General features: G+C 40.0%; 2 protein-coding genes across 3 annotated transcripts; both read left to right on the top strand.

Annotated features, from left to right (window-relative positions):
* The first annotated feature begins 1,624 nt into the window (after window positions 1–1,624).
* Window positions 1,625–3,556, top strand: snrnp35 (small nuclear ribonucleoprotein 35 (U11/U12)). 2 transcript variants are annotated; one of them, XM_023812119.2, is made up of 2 exons: window positions 1,625–1,756; window positions 2,397–3,556. In XM_023812119.2, exon 2 carries the CDS (start codon window positions 2,400–2,402, stop codon window positions 3,189–3,191), a length of 792 nt encoding a protein of 263 aa, XP_023667887.1. In that variant the 5' UTR covers window positions 1,625–1,756; window positions 2,397–2,399; the 3' UTR covers window positions 3,192–3,556. The 2 variants fall into 2 exon arrangements, with proteins under 2 accessions (XP_023667887.1, XP_023667888.1); XM_023812120.2 differs by having other exon boundaries at window positions 1,645–1,745.
* A 1,419-nt stretch (window positions 3,557–4,975) lies between these two features.
* shkbp1 (SH3KBP1 binding protein 1) lies at window positions 4,976–17,856 on the top strand. The gene is made up of 18 exons (XM_023812258.2): window positions 4,976–5,161; window positions 6,521–6,574; window positions 7,333–7,378; window positions 7,954–8,027; window positions 8,625–8,683; window positions 8,923–9,003; window positions 9,269–9,436; window positions 9,804–9,894; window positions 10,259–10,449; window positions 11,149–11,264; window positions 11,416–11,503; window positions 11,585–11,701; window positions 11,822–11,992; window positions 12,642–12,797; window positions 14,149–14,245; window positions 15,448–15,632; window positions 15,728–15,857; window positions 16,146–17,856. The coding sequence occupies exons 1-18, from the start codon at window positions 5,115–5,117 to the stop codon at window positions 16,780–16,782; spliced, it is 2,508 nt and encodes an 835-aa protein (XP_023668026.1). The 5' UTR covers window positions 4,976–5,114; the 3' UTR covers window positions 16,783–17,856.
* Window positions 17,857–19,103: the final 1,247 nt, after the last annotated feature.

Raw genomic sequence — 19,103 nt, 5'->3', positions numbered from 1 at the left:
GTTTAAATGCTAAAAAAAAACATATTTAGGTGTAACCCTGGGCAACCCTGCAGGGCCAGTGGCTGGCAGGTGGGTGAGCTACTGAAATGGTCATTGCTGAGGCCAATCGTATTTATGTAGGGTCCTCATGGTTAGTATAGGCTGTGTTCATGCCCACAAAAAAAACACCCCAATCTTTAGATGTTAGCAATGGCACCAGCAGGGGAGTGGCTAGACTTCACAGGCCCCTGGGGGGGTTGGGGCCTATACGAAGTTCTGAGCCTCCTGAATTCATCACGTTATCCATGCCCTTCCAACATCCCTGGGCACCAGCCAGAACCCCAGTTAGCTTTTGGCTATCACCAGACTTTATAAAATACATAGGAAATGTCATCTGCATCCTCTAGTTCTGCTTGCCTTAGCTGTACATACAGTACCCAAGTAGGTCCATTCTGGCATGTTCCGGGTCTAGCTGCAGCCAGGTGAGTAGGTAGGTAATTACTCTGGACCTGCTGCTTTTCCCTCCTGCAGATAACCCTATTTCCTCTGCAGCCAAATAAAGCCTTCAGCCTTTTTCTGAATGTAGATACTCCTTCAGAACATCTATTCTTGCTCCCTTGCTTTCATCTGCCTGCTTCTTCTACTTGAAGCATGACAGCCAATGTAATCTGAAGTCACCTATGCTGACAGGTCTCTGACACCAAGTATTAAAATGTCCCAGCAACCAGAGGCACAAACATTTGCAGTGGAGACTGAATTATATAGGTGCATAATGCTATTTATTTAGATCATTGCATATAAGACACTAACAAATGCGACTGACAATTATACAGGTATATGAAATGCCTATTGAAAAATATGACCCAAGCAAAGACAACTCTTTCCACAAATTATGCCAATCCAACCATTATAAGATAAGATCATTTTTGAATTAAATTATTAGCATACTGATTATCATTGCTTAATGAAAATGCGCTCGGAAATACATTCCAGGCGGACTTGGAGCCACAACAGGACGCCCACAGAATTATCAGGAATCGATCATCTTAGATGAAGTACAAGAATTTTATTTTTTTATTAAAATACTTCTAACAGCACATCTATTAACCTGGTAACCTATACACAGTTCTGTAAAACCATTTCTCTCATGACACGGCGAAGCGAATCATATACGTTATAAGAACGTTAAAAATGTAGAGAACATCGCGGTATTTTGACAACATATACCCAGAAACAAAAACACACTTCAAATGTTTGCTCAAGCGCGGTGCGGATTAGTTAGTGACGTAAGTGCAAAGTAGCATATGCATTCGTGAAACGGAGCTCGTGCGTGTTAACCGAGTACTGACAGTTTTCTCATGGGGTATTGGTATACTGTAGCTCATCTGAACGTGTCGGGGGGGGGGGGGGAAACAGCGTCACATCGCCTTTTTTCATCCATCCATAGGTTTATCTAGTCAGGGTGTTGGAAGGTCTGCAGCCAATCCAAATCAGCCCATGACGGGATGCAAATATAGATATTTTCGCGCTTTCATTCGGGACACCTTATATTTAAAAATAAATTCCTGTTTTTTACTGACTAATCGACTATTCTTATGTTTACCTTAAGAGTCAAAATACTTGTTCGCGCGCTCATAACTAGCAGACATTTAAAAAAGTGCAGCGGGAACGTATTATAAGCCAGATGAGGTTTCCCACCGGAAGCTTTAGATAGCCGACACATACTCGCGAGAGCACGTCGGTACTGGGAGTGAAACACCGTTCACGCTCACGCGCCGTGAGTATTCTCGTATACTGATATTTCAATCAAATAAAACTTTTGATATCTACTCAGAACAATAATAACTTATCTAGCTAACTATAACTCAATCCACTGTAACTCAGACGTATTTGTAGGAGAATTGTGAGAATTATTTGCGGTAGAATTAGAAAAGCAGTTAATAAAGCATGTCGATTGCATATAAGAAATAGATTCTGTTTTCTCGTGTTTATTATAAGGTGAAAGTTATACATTGATGACGCCAAAGCATGAGTATAACAAAAAAAAAAGCATTTACCCGCATTGAGATATTATTATATATAAACTCTAGTTATTACCTCTGAAATGCTTTTTACGTCGGGCTGAAAATGTAAAGCATTTTTTTGGGTATTTTGAAATGGTGTCGAGCGATTCAGTCGCAACAAATAATGTCATTTGTAAAAAGTAATGCATCGTATTTTCTGTCAAACTGATATTTCCCAGGAAGTACGTGTTCAACAGATTGAAAACAAACATTCCGGTTTAATGTTTATGCGTTTTATGTTAATGCTAATAGGTTGCTGATAGCAGCCTGGCAGCTTATTAAATGTTGGCTGTGATTGTTTTGTTTGAGTTATGTACATTCATTTATTTATGCTTAATGTCTCTTTTGTGACAGAGCATGAGTGACTGGAATCCAGTTGCGAAGATATACGACCCCCTAAAAGCAGGAAGTATTGATGGCACTGATTTTGAACCTCATGACCGCGCTATTTGGAGGGCAATGGTTGCCCGGTATATTCCCAACAAAGGCGTGATTGGAGACCCCCATCTGACATTGTTTGTCGCCCGCCTCAATCCAAAGACAACAGAAGAGAAACTGCTGGAGGTTTTTTCTAAGTATGGGGAGATCCGAAGGTTGCGACTGGTAAAAGACATTGTGACTGGCTTCTCCAAGGGTTATGCTTTTCTTGAGTATAAAGAGGAGCGCTCTGTTGTAAGAGCACGCCGGGAGGCCAACAAGCTGGTGGTAGATCAACACGAGGTCTTTGTGGATTTTGAACAAGAACGGACCCTAGAGGGCTGGATTCCGAGACGTAAGGGTGGGGGACAGGGGGGGAAGAAGGAGTCCGGTCAGTTACGATTTGGTGGGAGAGACAGACCTTTCCGAAAGCCTATCAATCTTCCCAGTGTGACAAATGACCCAGGGTTGCTTCAAAGGCGACCAGGGAATTACAGATGGGAGAGACCTGGGCTGAGGGAAGAAAGATGTAAAGAAAGAGACCAATCCCCCAGCAAAGATGTAGACTATGAGTGGGGAAGAGACCGAAGAGAAAATGACAGAGGAAGAGAAAGTAGTTGGTGTCAAAAAAAGAGAACAAACATTGATCAGGAGAGCACCAGAAATGATAAAGTTTCAAGAAGGAATGAGAGTAGATACTGGGATAAGGACAGACAAAAAGACAGGAGATGATTTGTTTTAGGTAAGCCCTTCAGAGCATAATTTGGTCAGTCTCAGCTGAACTTCCATTGATGATTGATATTGTAAAACAATTTTCCTTAGCTTTGATAATCAAATGCCTTGACAGTTGCAAAGTAAATACTTTTTGAATTCTTTTTCTTAATGCAGTACTCAGTAAAAACTAATAGTAATACAAAGAAAAACAGTATGATAGCAGTCTAATGATTATCACATAAAATGTTTATGGTCCCCTCATCAAGGTCGAAGTTGTAAGTAATGGATAATATATTGTACCAATATTCACTTTTAATATTCACAACATCTAAAACGACTGGATAGATCACCAGGAAATGTTAATAAATGTGTTTTTACCTGAATGTCTGTCGTAATATGTATGTGTGAAAATATACTTATTCATTTATTGCACATTTCACTTAAATGACAATTTTTTAAAATCACCTGTACAAAGATCAACAGAAGATATGTATTTACAAGATGGCGGCTCCAGGCTCCGTTTTCACTCTCAGCTGCCCACTGCTGGCGGTTCCAATTTTGCTGCCCTCTGTCTTTGCCGTTACAATTTTGGATTTGATCAAGTGAACATTTTTAGGTGTAAATTTTCATCCATATAATGTGAAGTGGTAATAAGACCCATCAAAAGCTCAAATAGGGTAAGTAGAGTAACTAATGAGAAATTGATCCTGTTCCCAAGGCTAAGCCTCTAATCATCTCATCCTTCTCTTTGCTGTCACTAAGCACGATTGCGTAATTTTGGTGCAATCTGTCTCAGAATTTGAAAAGGTCCAGATCATCACCCATACAATGTGCCTGCAAAGTTTGTAAAGACTGGCCAAATAATTTTTGAGTTATGCTGACATAATAAGCTGCCTGGCCTGGCCTTCTGTTTGCTATCACTATGCGGCGCTGCTTCAGTTTTGGTGCATTTTGTCTCAAAATTTGATCATGTCCAGATCTTCAACCTTACAGCATGTCTGGAAAGGTTGAAAAAGATCTGTCAAATACCTTTTAAGTTATTGCACCAACGGTATCAAATGTCTGAAATCTTTTTTCTATAAGTATATGGTGCTGCTTCAGTTTTAGGGTGATCTGTCTCAAAATTTGATCAGTTCAAATGTGTCAAAGTTTGAAAAAGATCCATTCAATACTTTTATAGTGTTCGCAATACCAAATGTGTTCTACAGCTGTCATTTCCTTCCTTTGCTGCCACACAGCACTGCTGCTACATATTTGGGCCAAATTGTCTGAAAATAAAAGCAGATGCAGCTCTTCATCCATATACTATTTCTATGAAGCAGTAAAGGATTCAACAATTACTTTTTGGCTTGTCACATTCACAGGGTCATGCTTTCCTGCTTTCACCCTTCCCTTTGCTGCCACTGTGGTGTAGCTTCAATTCTGAGGCGGTGTGTCTCAAAATTTAATAATCCACTAGGTGAAAGTGTGAAAACTGCCCTTTTTTGGCTAGCACTGCAGTGCTGATTCAATTTTGTAGGGATATCTCAAAATTTAATCAGATTTAATTTAACATGACTATAGCATCAATGACAGCAAAAGTCATTTATTGATATAATTCACATCAGCTTCTTTAACAAACCTAATTAATAAAGAAGTCATATGTAATAAAATACTCTAGTATTTCGGACCGGGACTAAAACCGTCTATTTATCCACATAGGGTTAACTTCGAGGGGGACGGGAAGGAAAGGGCGGGTTTTACAGTGATTTTAACCAATCAATGACTGGAAAACATTGGCAAACCTAGCCAATCATCGTCTGTTTAAGGTTAAAGGATTCTGGAGGACGTTCTAGGAAGTAGTAAGTGTTGGCTAGCAAGCTAGAAGGATAATTTGAAGTTACCATTCGTTGTCTGCTTCTACCGTATTAATGCACGTAAAGGAACGTCGGTAAGGCTAAAATGGCCAAGAGTGGAGAAATCATACATCTAAACGTTGGAGGGAAAAGGTAAAACGCGAGATATTAGGTCTGGATGTCCTGTATCCAGAAAAATGAAACACAATTTAGACATATAACATTTATCTTATAACATCTGTAGTGTCTGCTTACCTTAACTGTTTAATGCTTTGCTTATCTTAACTGTGAAAATGTACATCATCTCCCTGGTTTTTTTCTCTTAGCGTCGCCCTTGGATCAAAGCATGCATAATACTGCTATAAAAAGTAATTTCTTTGACGTAGATATGTTTAAAGTGTATTTGTTTTTGGATATATGTGGTATTGTAGTGATACATTCTTGTCCTACCTCAGCTTTATACTGGGGAGGCGAATTGGTGTTTAGCTTTTTGTTGTGAATGAATCCGCCGCAGATCACACGTCAGGTTCCTGCCCACTGACACTAAAGGGCGTGAGCTCATAATGGCAGGATCACGGGACGACCCCACTGGCCAAGTAACATTTCCTGAATTTGGAAATGGTAGATTGTTTTACGGTTTTTTTCTCCAAAAAATCGGGGCCCTTTAAGTTGCTATTTTGTATATTCAGACTGAAGTTATAAAGATGCGATATTGCGGCATCGCTAATTATGAACTGGGCGTTGCTGCGCCTATCGCGGTAGCGATGTGTTTGTCTCTATTTTAATAATAACTGGAAATTGGGTGTTAAGGAATTAAATTCTGTTTTGTGACATTTTTTAATTTACCAAGAAATGTCTCAAGATTCATCTCATCATACTGCTGAACTGCCTTTTGTCTTCATTATTGCTACACCGGATACACTTTTTCCGCATTTAAGGACTTTGTCCCTTTCTGATGTTAAGTTCTAACAGTTTTGTGTAGCTCTTGTTCCTGTGCAGACTTGCACTTGCTCCTGGTTGGGAATTCAGGCTAACAGCGCTTGTACCTAAGTTGAGAGTGAGACAGTTGTTCCTTGTGATGGACCTTGCATTAAACGTAGCTCTGGTATCCTCAACTGATAGTGAGTTGATGTTCGTTTCTGCAGTCACAGTACTTTGATGCAGGTACTTCACATTATCTCTAATTTTGTCGGAAGTTGGCTGGATCACACTGAGTACTGCCTCAGAATCGGGGGGGGGGGGGGAGGGTTGCGGAGCCCTGTGTAGTTTAGTTCTTCCCCTGTTCAAGAACCCCACAAATGATTCAGCTCAAGAGCTGTGTGGCCTTGGCCATATTGAATCCTGTTAATAAATGTAGTGCATCAGGGCCAGCACAAGGAGCTGAATCAGGTGTGTTAAATGAGGGGAAACTCAAAAATGTGCAGGACTCCGGCCCCGCAGGACTGCAATTTGACACCCCTGTTTTAAAATGTTGAATGTGCATTTAAATGACCAAAACTTTTAATATTTCAGATTCAGCACATCGAGGCAAACACTGACATGGGTCCCAGATTCTTTTTTCTCAAGGTTGGTGAAATTTAACTAATTTTAATCTAATTTTAAAATAAGTGAGACTCAGTTATGATATAGAGGGAAATTTAAGCATGTTTTATTGTCTAAAAACTGGGGTTTATCAGGACTCCCTGAAGAGGAGTTGGGTATCCCCCAGAAAATGTTGTTACAGAATATCCCTACATTCTTTCACGTTTCTTAACCTTGTTGGACAGTTTTTGCCTGTTTGGGTGGATAACTTAAATCAAACATAATTTCTCCATAATTAGAGAGTGAACATCATGCGGTCAACATGCAAGTATGTTGTTTAGCTATGCAAGCCGCCAGGCCGGTCATATTTTCACAGAAATTCTGTGACAGAATGTATGACATGAAAAATCATGCTGGTTTCAATTGGGGAGTGATGAATATGAAATCTTAAAAAATGTATCAATGATTATACTTACGCTCTCTATCAGGCTATATGCTGCGTAGTAAAGGATGTTGTAGTTAAGTTTATTTTAACAGAGAAATGTTTTTTCTTTTTGTGCTGATTGTCTTTCGTAAACTAGTTGCATGTTGTTTACATGAATGACAGTTGTCCCAACCGTTCTCAGTTTAATTATCAATACCATATACTGTTGATACTGTTGTATCGGTTCATCTAGTGTAATACTTTCTAGATTACATGTTAAAATGTTTTATTAGCTGAATGTACCTTTTCCTGTCGGCTTTAATCAAAACGGAATTTGAAAGTTATATATTTTTATTTGATATTTTTTTGCCATTTTTAGCCTCCTCAGTGGCCGGATTTCCACGCTGAAGGATGAGACTGGAGCAGTAAGTGGGAAAATTTGATAAAGGCAGTTTTAAAAGTCATGAAATCATTGTGTGTGCTGTGTATATATAGAAAAATTACACATCTTTGCGTAACATTTTCTGATAAATTTTATTTCCACCTGTTTACATAGAACCTGTGCCAAAATAAGAATATTTAGAAAATTCTCTTGGAAAAATAAAGTGAAAGGCAATGAAATTTTACACCTTCTCAATAATCAACAGTATGACCAGTTGTTTTCCAGATATGTTTGGTTAGATTGTGTTCAGTTCAATTGTCATTATCTTAAATGCATTGTCTGTCTAATAAATGAAGTGTGTGAGTGGATTATATTTATATTACATTTTGGGGACCAAATGACCCCCTCAATGTAATAAAAACCTGTTATTTTGACATTGTGGGGACCATTTTTCAGGTCCTCACAAAGTTCTGTGATAGGAATCAAAAAAGTAAAAAAGCAAAAAGTCTCATTTTGTTCATTTGTCCCTTACTTCAGCTGCTGCATAGAAAAAGAATTTAAGTCTATTTACTGGTGTCGTTCTCCTTTTTTCTATTCCTAAATGAATCCTATCCGTAGATCTTTATAGACAGAGACCCATCTCTTTTTGCTCCAATTCTCAACTTTCTTCGCACCAAAGAATTGCATCCCAGGTACGTTGACTCTACCAAAAGAAGAGAAAAGTAACTTGTAGAACTCTGAAGTTCTGACCCAGATGTTAGGCCTACCTTGTCCACGAGATTACTTAGCCTTTTCACAAGTGGGTCTTAGAGGTGAATGCAGTGTATTTCCTTATGCACTGAATATGCACTGCAAAGTGTCATGAATGCAAGCATGCACAATTCAACATGTTAATCAATCTTTTAATTAAATATACATATTTAATTAAATATATAAACCTATAAAGCTAAAGAAAACCTGCAAGTAATATTTTGTTTTATCTTTAACAGAGATGTTAATGTCTAAGGTTGTGCTTCCTGTTCCTGAATGTTTTTTGATAAATAAAATGAAGGGAAGGACTGGTGAATCAAAATATTAATATGTGGCTGGACTTCATTTAGTTAATTGCATTATCAAAGGCTATATCACAATGTCACAGCATGAAAAGGAAATATGAAAACATTCAGCTGTTGTGGAATTGATTGCTGCTAAATACGCATTTACAGGCATATGTGCACTTATTAAATACAGGTTTTGTTTATCTAAAATCTTAGATTGTGTGTGATAATGATCATCTTGTGTATCTTCAGATCAATAAATGTGCATTTACTGTTGCATGAAGCGGAGTTCTATGGAATTACACCTTTAGGTAAGGTATCAGGAAAATTTAGAGTATTGAAATGTATGAATATAGTAGAGCAAAGTGAAGGAAATTAGAAATATTGAATGTTAGGATGATCATGGTGACTTTCGTTGTTCGATTTTTAAAAACTTTACTAGTCGTGTATTTCCTTCAGATAGATCTTAGCTGCACTTGAATAAATTTAAAAAGGACATTAGTTTTTCATTAAGATGGCCAGTATCTGTTCATGATCTTCTCTTGTATAGTCCGGAAGCTCCAGCTTTGTGATGAATTTGACCGATCATCCTGTGGAAATGTCCTTTTCAATGGTTACCTCCCTCCGCCAGGTAAGTTCAAGGGTAAACGACTTTTTATTCTAACATTTGAGTAACGTTATATCACATTCGTATATGTCTCACTATTTGTGGTGGTCTCATGGGTAAAAAATAAACTGAAATCCGTGTTGTTTTTAAGTCTTGACAGTAATAAATAGTTCCCAATCACTTAACATCTGTAGTGTAAACAAAACAGCTACTTTTATTCTCCTGTTTGAACCATGTATTTTATTATAAGTGAAGAATGAATGGTTTATGATAGAAAGCTCTGTTACAGTGTACCCTGCAAAGAGACAGAATCGGCACAGTGTGGCAGGACCGCAGTTCATGGGAGGACGGCCTAGTGCCATGGACAGGACACCCGTTAGACGCAGTAATACAATGCCACCCAATCTGGGTCATGCTGGCTTACTGGGAAGAGTTCTGGCGGAGGAAAGGACTTGTGGTGAGTGTGCTCCATTTGCAGTAGCTTCATCTGGAATTTTTTTTAAGTATAGGGGGAGCAATTTAAAATCTGGACAATCCACTTTTTCTTTAGTTTGAAATATTTGCTGTAGTATGGCAATTACAACTTGAATATGCTAAATTTTTCTCATCCTTTAGCACATTTCTAAGACTGGAATTCTGCGTATTTTCTGGAACCACTAATGTTTTGCAGAATATTTTTCAGATTATATAACACTGCTTCTTTTATACAGCACTTACAGTATTTCTTGAGCAGTCCGTGCACCCTGTTCAATGCCTTTACAGTAACTTTCAGTTTTTACCATGGTCTGTCATAGAAATCTATATATTTTTTTTCCCCCCCGCAGGTCAGGTTGGTGATACTGGGATGGTGCGCATCATATGTGGCCATCACAACTGGATTGCTGTGGCCTATGCTCAATTTGTGGTCTGTTACAGGTAACAATAATAATAGTAATAATAATAATTGATACTTTTATTGATCCCCATGGGGAAATTGTCTTTTTTACATCTCCCTCAACTTGCTCTTTGTAGAGTAAGTTGTCCGCAAAGGGCAGACACCTGTTGGGGCGTTGGGGTTAAGGGCCTCGCTCAACCCCGTGCTGAGGCTGGGTTTAAGTGTAAAGGTCTCTAATATATGGACAGTGGACTGTGCCAGAATTTGTGCCTAATACTATGCCTAAAATCGTCAGAAATGGAGAAATGCAGCATTGGTCAGACGGGCCCTCAATGCAGTACCAGTAGAAGATTGATGATTAAGTTCTAATGAATTTTTCTACCTGTCTTATCTTCTGCTGTCCAGGATGAAAGAGTCATCAGGCTGGCAGCAGGTCTTCACCAGTCCACGGCTTGAATGGGTGATTGATAGAGTGGCACTCAATGCCAAGGTCATGGGTGGCTCCTTGGGCGACAATGACAAGATGGTGGCAGTGGCCTCCGGCACAGAGATCATACTGTGGACTGTGCGTCCTGATGGAAATGGCAGTGAAGTTGGTAGGTATCTCCGCTGACACTGTCTGTGGAGTAGTTTTAATTTTATTTTTTATTTAATGAAAAAAAATATATATATATTTTTCTGTTTATCACTTTTATATCGGTTAACTGATCTGGGTGGGTCCACAACCATCTCTCTCTGCAGTTTTCCCTTTGGTGATGGATAACAAAAGGTTTTTACAGGCATCCAACCTTATATTTATATCCCGAGGGAAACAGGAAATAGTGAAAGGCTTAAATCGAGTTCCTGGAAACTAAGACTCACCAAAAGTCAGATTTACTAGCAGACATCCCTTTTTGTGTTAAATATTTTTTAGGTGCCAATAACCTCGAATATTAAGCACAACTGAAAAACACATTTGGGTGCAATAATTCTTGAGCTGACTGTGCATTCCTTTCTGTATTCAAGTTTATACAGTCATTGCAATAACTAAATATTTACATTGATCTCACTTTTAATCATACTGTACAAATGGGTTGACAGCAGAGGTGGGAAGTTCAGTTCAAAATGTATGAATCCAGACCAAGATTTTGTTTCAGCCAATCAGTTAAGCATAAATAGTCATAGTCACAGAGTACTGAACTAGTTGGTTGAAACAAAAACATGGTCTGCATTTGTACTTTCTGAACGTCAACTTCTGGTTGACAATTTATTTGACAAGGCTTTGCTCGCATCTTACTGTGAATTGTTTCTCGTAGGTACGTTCAGTCTGAATGTGTCGGTTGACTCCCTTTTCTTTGTGGGAAACCAGCTAATTGCCACCAGCCACATTGGAAAGGTTGGGGTTTGGAATGCTGTCACCAAACACTGGCAGGTGAGACTTTTTGGAAGCATTCAACTATTGAGTACTAAAGAAATAAAGTGATTTAGTTATTGTATTATTTGGAGGGGAAATTGTGCATGTGCGTAAATTTTTATTGATCTTTGCCGTAACCACTTAATACCTTTTTATGATTTTATTTTAGAATCAGGATGTGGTTCCCATTAGTAGTTATGACACGGCTGGTTCCTTTCTTCTTCTGGGATGTAATAATGGATCTATATATTATATAGGTAAGTTGTCATAAAGTAGTTATTTGTAAGTTTTGCATGATACAGTACAGTAGTAAGCCTTATTTAATTCTGTCCATCCAGATGTGCAGAAGTTCCCACTGAGGATGAAAGACAATGATCTCCTTGTCACAGAGCTGTACCGTGACCCCACTGAGGATGCCATTACTGCGCTCAGTGTCTACCTCACGCCCAAAACAAGTATGAGGATATTCTCTCTCTCTCTCTCGCCCTCCAAATTGCATATCTATTATGGAGAAAATTTATTATGCTGAGATGGGAAAATTTTTAAAATCTCGGTTGTCGTATCTATTTCCTTAGGCGACAGTGGGAACTGGCTGGAGATTGCTTATGGTACCAGCTCAGGCACAGTGCGGGTCATCGTCCAGCACCCCGAGACTCTTTGTTCCGGGCCCCAGTTATTCCAGACGTTCTCGGTCCACCGAAGTCCTATCATAAAGATCACGCTCTCTGAGAAGCATCTCACCTCTGGTAGCATAGACACTTCATTTTCTATTCTTTCTTTATTTTGTTTATGTGCATTGCTTTTTATTTAATCTGGATTTTCACATTTTACTCGCTTGACTCACAGTGGAATATATTTGCCCTATCCCTATTACCTTTTCCATGAAGTTCCTGTAATATGCTATATATATACCAAGAACATCACGATACAATGTGTATTAGAATACAAATGCATGTATCTTAGTAGACTTAAAAACTCAGAGTGTACTTTGTGCTTTGTCCTTTAAAATTTAAGCGGTATGGAATTATCCAGATTTTGTCTTAACTGGCTGTCCTCCCACGCTAAGCAACCGGCCATGACATTGGTCAAATAAGTGAAGACCCTGTAATCAGCCGAGCTCGCTAGCTAACGCGGTGAATTTGAGAGGATGCCAGTCTCTTCATTGGCCATCTAATTTAGTGGATGTTTACTTGGAGTTTACAAGAAGACGGTCTGTAGCAGAGTCTGATTATCTGTGTTCAAAGAATCATTCAGTTGCCCCCAAATTCTTCCTTTTGGATAAATGTAGATGGCATTTATTCTGTATGACATGTTATTCCTGCTATGAGCGTGCCAGTTGTGTGATTCGCAGATTGTTAGGAGACGCTGAAACGGCATGCGTGTTTGTACCGGCAGTCTGTGCGGACAATAACCACGTGCGTACCTGGACTGTGACGCGCTTCAGAGGCATGATTTCCACTCAGCCTGGCTCCACCCCCCTCACCTCCTTTAAGATCTTGTCGCTGGAGGACGTAGACGGGCACGGGAGCTGCAGTGCTGGGACAGACATTGGTGAGTCTGGTGGTAATCGCTGTTACTTATGTATACATGTTTAATATGCTGTTACAAGCATGTCCAAGATTATCCAAAAAGCTGGATTCCAAGATAAGAAATATTGGATGAATGCAAGCAATCGACCACCATGTCTTCAGACCATCTCAAGATCATCCTATTTACGTAGATCCATTGTTTTTTTTTCCATATGTGTGTGTTTCTCAATATGCGTACTCGATCATGTTCTGGCGTACCCGTTTTACGTTATCTTCCATTGACAAAGTGCGGGTCTAATACTCAAGAACAGAAGTACAGAGCACGCTTAAAATCCCCGGATGTCGTCCTCGCCTCGCCACAAATTTTAAAGGATACATTGGTTGCATCCTCGTCAAATGACCAGTCCCACGATTCATTGGGTGTCCCAAATTCGTTCCTGGGAGGCTAGTTAACAAGAATGATTTTGGCAAGAATGCAAGTACATTCTTTGCATTCTTGGTATTAATAAACACCCTATAATTTCGTTCACCATTGCTTGAGAATGGTGGGTGCCTTGTGGTCTTCCATCCCAGACATAAATTGGCAATTAACACCGTCCAGGATGCCTATCACAGGGTACTCACACTGTCACCCATATTACAGGCAGTCTAGACATTCAAATTAACCTGTGCACAGGATTTGAACCTGCAGCCCTGGAGTTGTGAATTAAGAGGGCCCAGTGCCGGAATGAGGTATCCACTGAGCCCAGAGGTGTAGAGTTCCTTATGTTTTATTATGAATCTGCGTATGCCAATTCGCTGTGCATGCAGAGCGCGAGGATGAAACATATACCTAACAAAGAGATATAGTCCTGTATCAGACAAATAGACAAATTATTTTTATCACATGGGTCAGTTATTTTTTTTTAGTTATGTTTAGTTGTGACACTGTATCCTAAACAGTGTTAGTTTTATTTTAAATGATGAATTTTTAATTATTCTAGAATCATTTAAAAAATCTTTCTTACATCGCAGTCTTTCACAATGTAAAATGTTACAAGAAACACACATGCAATAGTTACATCACGATATACATTGAAACTCCCCACCCCCTGCCCCTGGGGCAAATTGGGACCCCCCCCCCCCCATGTCAAACTCCTTCTGACACCACCGACTGAGCCACTGTGTCAGCCTTGGTAAATGTATATGATTGTATATGATGAAGTGTTTTACTATTGGGTATGAATGAATTGAATAAATAATTCAAAACCCTCCTATATCAGTGTTTCGCAATCTGGTCTCCAGGGACCCCCTAACTGGTATTGAAGATCAGATTGGGAAATACTGCTCTATATTATAGTGCCAATGTGGTTTGCTTTCCCCCCCCATACCAGGGCCTTACGGGGAAAGGGATGATCAGCAGGTGTTCATCCAGCGAGTGGTTCCAGACACGGACAGGGTCTTTGTTCGCTTCTCATCCAATGGCAAGAGGTACGCAGGATGATATGGGTGCTTCCTGTTTAGCTTCTTAGGCTGTTGGAGAAGTGTGAATCTGTTCTACCTGAATATTCTCCTGTGTACTTCCATTAAATGTATAAAATTAAGACATTCCCCTGCCATAAAATACTAAGGGGTGTTATAGAACTTGCAAATTTTCATGAAATATGCTGCATTTTCCCAGTTTTTCACCAAACCAACTCAATTTCTGCGTAAAGCAGACTCAAATGTTGAAGATGTTGAAGGATCTACTCGCAGTATACGGTATATGCTTGGGTTGTGCTGAAAATAATCCATATCCATCCATCTTCTAAACTGTCATTCTGTTCAAGGTCACAGGAGGACCAGAAGTCTAACCTAGTTAGCACAGGCACAAGGCTGGGGTACAAGTTAGACAGGATGCCAAGGCACACGCACGCACACACGCCCACACACACAGTCCATGGGAAATGAAGAAACACCAGTTAGCATAACTGCATCCACATCACATAGGAAAGAATATGCAAAATTACTCATGCACTGAGTTGAGGTAATATTCTGCATATATCCTAAACCAAATAAGACATGAACATTAATGAGAGAGTCAACACACTTTATCACTAAATATCCATAAGGGGGAGCTGTTTCAGTATTCCAAAATGCAGACTAAGAATATACCAGTTTTATAGTATTTGGAAAGCTGAAAGCTTTGTCCACTATTTAGACAAACCAAATATTAAATGAATGAGCCTGGAAACCTTGAGCATAATTCCTAGTAGAATTTTGTGTCTGGTTTTCTGAATGGACATGTATACACAGTTTTTACACAAAGCATTTAGTAATGGTTTAAATACAGACTGTAAAAAAGGAACAATCTATACGACTTATGGCAAGTTGCACATACTGTCAAAGTTTTAAAATCAAAAATTAAGTAAATACATGTAAAAATAAATTTCAGGCGGCCGCCGAATCAGGCAGCACGACACTAGCTAGTGTGCACTGAGCGCTGTACGATAGCTGCTATGGGAAAACGTTATACTGCATGGCAGCGTGAGCATCCCCACCTCTACGCATCTCCCGGTGTCATTCTCACACCGAAAAGCCAGCGCCGTTTCCTATTCCGACATACGTCCGTTTCAACGTAAATCGGGGACAGTCTGTAAGACTATGGTAAGTTATAGGAAACTCAACATGTACTTTCACTTTGGTCCAAACAGAGTGTGTGAGGTCCGTTCGGTGGACAGCACCGCCATCACAGCATTTGTGGTCCATGAGTGCGAGGGGTCCAGTCGCATCGGCTCCCGTCCGCGACGGTACCTCTTCACGGGGCACAGCAATGGCAGCATTCAAATGTGGGACTTGACCACTGCCATTGAGATCACTGGAAAGGTGGACACAGATGGTAGGTGGCGTAACGTAATTCTCTGCGAATACGAAGGATAGTATTACAAGTATTATTGAAAAAAACGGCCGACTCGTTAAATTTGTGTCGCACAGATCTAGGGGGGCCCACGAAAGAGGAACTCTTGGAGCTGCTAGACTTGTGTGACTTGGCATTGACTCGCACTCCAGATATGAGCCCAGCAGCCTCAATCACTCAGTCGACTCACCGTGCCTCCACCCACAGGTATCTAAAGCACCCAGTTAATGGCATTCTGTAGCAGTGCTTCCCTGCACTGTCTGGGAGGGAGCAAAAAAGTGGACCGTCTGCGGGGTCCCCGAGGATCGGGTTGAAAAACACTGTTGTAGAGCTACTGTTCAGTGCCCAGGGTACAGAATGCTTTACCGAGAAGTTGTTTTAAGTATTGGAGTTCTCCAGTGTACAGTTTCAGATCCTCTAATATCACACCATTCTTGATTAGGGCTTACTGCATTTTAAGTGATGACGTCTTTCTCTCTCATACTATTAATTCAGCCTGCAGTCCCAGATGGCTGAGAGCTCCCGTGATTTTGGGATGAGGGGCCTGGCCCCCTTCACCGGCAGCCTACCTCGGCACACTTCACCTGTGTCATTTAACAAGCCACGGGAAATGGCCTTGGGCGGGGCCTTGGGAGGCCTGTCCCTCCACCCTCAACACATGGGCCTCAGTCAGGTCTCCCTGAACATTCCTGGCAGCCCTCGCCCTCCACGGGCACCCCTTGAGAGGAAGTCACCGCCCTGCGCTAAGGACTGTCTGGGATCCCTGCGTCGGGGCAGTTTTGTGGAGCGCTGCCAAGAGTTGGCCAAGAATTCCGACTTAACCAGCGCAGAGAGCGGGCGACGCAGCCTGGCCGTGTGCAGTGAGCTGGAGCAGAGGCTCAGCCTCAGAGTGCCCTCTTTATCTTCTACCAGTGCAACTGCTTCTACCCTGCATAAAACTGTAACACCTGTGCCCAGTGCAGCCAGTGCAGCCAGTACAGCCAGTGCTGCCAGTGCTGCCATGCCTACTCGAACTCAAGCACCCCTTTCTCCTCAGCAGGGCAATTCAGCGGAGGCCTCGACAGTTCAAACCACTGCAGCTAACTCTCAGCCCTCCAGCCCTAAACCACACATTAATGAAACCAGCTTCTAGATTGCTGTCTAGAAGCTCATTTGATTATTTTTAACACGAGACATCTCAATGTCCCTGGACAGATTCAGTTTGTCCCAGGAGGTGAATACTTTAATAAATAATCCCCAGTGACTATAAGGATTAGATGCACTGTTATATATGGACTGGCTGAAATGCAGAACCTTCTTATATACTTGTTAACAATAATCACAACAGACCAAGAATGCAACCAATTTCAGTATTTTTTGAAAATCAACATTATAAAGGTTTGTTTTTTTTTTTTTTTTATTACTTTTTAAAATTTTAATTGCTTTAAAACCAAAGACCATTTTGTATTGCTGTCATTAATTTTGCAGTCACTCTTTCTGTATTTTTTAAGTAATGCAAGAACCAGTTACTTCAAAAGTTGTTTTTCTAAGTTTCAACAGGCCTAAAACTCAAGTCTAAATTATTGTAGATAAATATGTATTGCAACCTTCATACATTTTATTAAATGTAGATTCGATTTTAAAGCTGTATTAAGTATACAAAGAAAATTATAGGGAAATATGAGTTTGCAGGGTGACACATCTGAACAAGCTTGACAGTGCTGACAATCATGCGAAGTGCAGCTGAAATCAGACGTGCATTTCTATGACGTGCATTTCTATGACGTGCATTTCTATGACGTGCCTCAGAGATCTTTTCACTGTTAGACATTTCAATCCCGGCCTTCTTTCTCAACAAATTTGTAATTATGCATGAGGTGATTTTTTTTTTAAATATATTTATGATACTGGTGAATGTTACAATTGTTTTGGGAGCTGTGTTGTATAAATTGACTTAAGTATGTTTGAAATTTCCTGTCTTCGTTAATATATTTTATAAATGCCTGTGTAAGATTTACTTCTATCAGGTACTCGACATGGTGGTGGGAGGTAAAAAGGATCTTAATTTGGAATGTGCACTATATGTTGAGATTGATGACCGGAACATTTTCTATAAGCATTAGCTACAAGTCAGAGAAGATTTATTGTCATTCTTACTGTTGAACAGTTTTATTTACTTAATGCTTCAGTGCATAATCAATAAATGCAACATTTTCAGTTACAGTCATCCATCCATTAGTTATGCTCATTTTTCATTCATTCTTATTCCTTTTGGGGATCATGGGAAGACTGTGCCTATCACATCAGGTCAATCCAGACTTGTTTTGTAAGCCAAAGTGGTAAGCGTCTTAGACAAAACAGTATGTCTGGTAGGTCCTGCTTGTAACTACTCCCTTGGTAGTTGAGCAGTTGGCATCCACAAAATTACAGTCGTAGATACCTATTGTCTCTGCAAACTTGTCATTATTATTGGGGATAGAAATCATGACAACATACAGAAGGTGTTGAAATCTCTGCCTGCTTTTGTATTTTCTTCATAATGTGACTCTTTCCCAAAATTCAGAGTGAAAAGAGACCAATCACCAAGTGCTATTTTAAGGACGGCTCTGCTGAGATCTTAGTGAACCTTACGCATCTCTTCAGTCTTTCACATCCTCATCCTGTGGTTCTTTAGTTGAGGACTTTAATCACACATTACCCAAATGTTTAAACAGTGTTGCTCCCTAAAAAACAGAATTGTCTCGGCTGATGAGAAAAAGACAGGCGAGTTTGTTCTGACTTCTTTTGTTCAAGGTTGAAACTGTGGGAAAGTCATTTTTCAACATTTTCTAAATTTTAAAAATCATCAATGTCCGAAGGACACCCTGCTGTCAGCTTCATAATACCTCTGAAGTACACAGCAGACTGTGAAAAGCTCGACAAGTAGGACAGGCTATTGAAATGTTTTTTCCCAGCTTACTTTAGAGTACCAGAGCAGCATGTTAATATTGCTTATGATAGCGTTTACACACTAAGCAGAAAGGAGGGTCACATTGCTCCAGCCTTTGTCTCTCTCCACTGGCTGCTTGTCTTACTCTGAATTTTAAGATTCTTTGTTTTTAAATGCGATCACGGTCTTGCTCCTTTTTTATGTGTGCCTTACTACCTATTATTATTATTATTATTATTATTATACATGCATGTAGTATAGTATACATGAGTATGAAGTGTTTTCTGTCAGCTTAGAAAATTCACCCTTAGCCTTTGTAATAGTAGTATATTCATTTTCTTTTATTATCGAAGAAACAAACTGTCCTTGTTCCAACCATTTATCTGATGCAGGACCACAGTTTGGGTCAAGTGCCTATCCTAGACATCATAAGCAGGGGTGGACCCTGGACACCATGCCAGTCTATTGTGGGCAGTGCACATGCGTACTATGGGCTATTCAGAGATGCCAGTGTACCTCAATGCATGTGTATGAAGTGCAGGAAG

Source organism: Paramormyrops kingsleyae, chromosome 17 (assembly GCF_048594095.1).
Source record: "Paramormyrops kingsleyae isolate MSU_618 chromosome 17, PKINGS_0.4, whole genome shotgun sequence".
NCBI lineage: Eukaryota > Metazoa > Chordata > Actinopteri > Osteoglossiformes > Mormyridae > Paramormyrops > Paramormyrops kingsleyae.
This window is presented reverse-complemented; position numbering and strand designations above follow the sequence as displayed.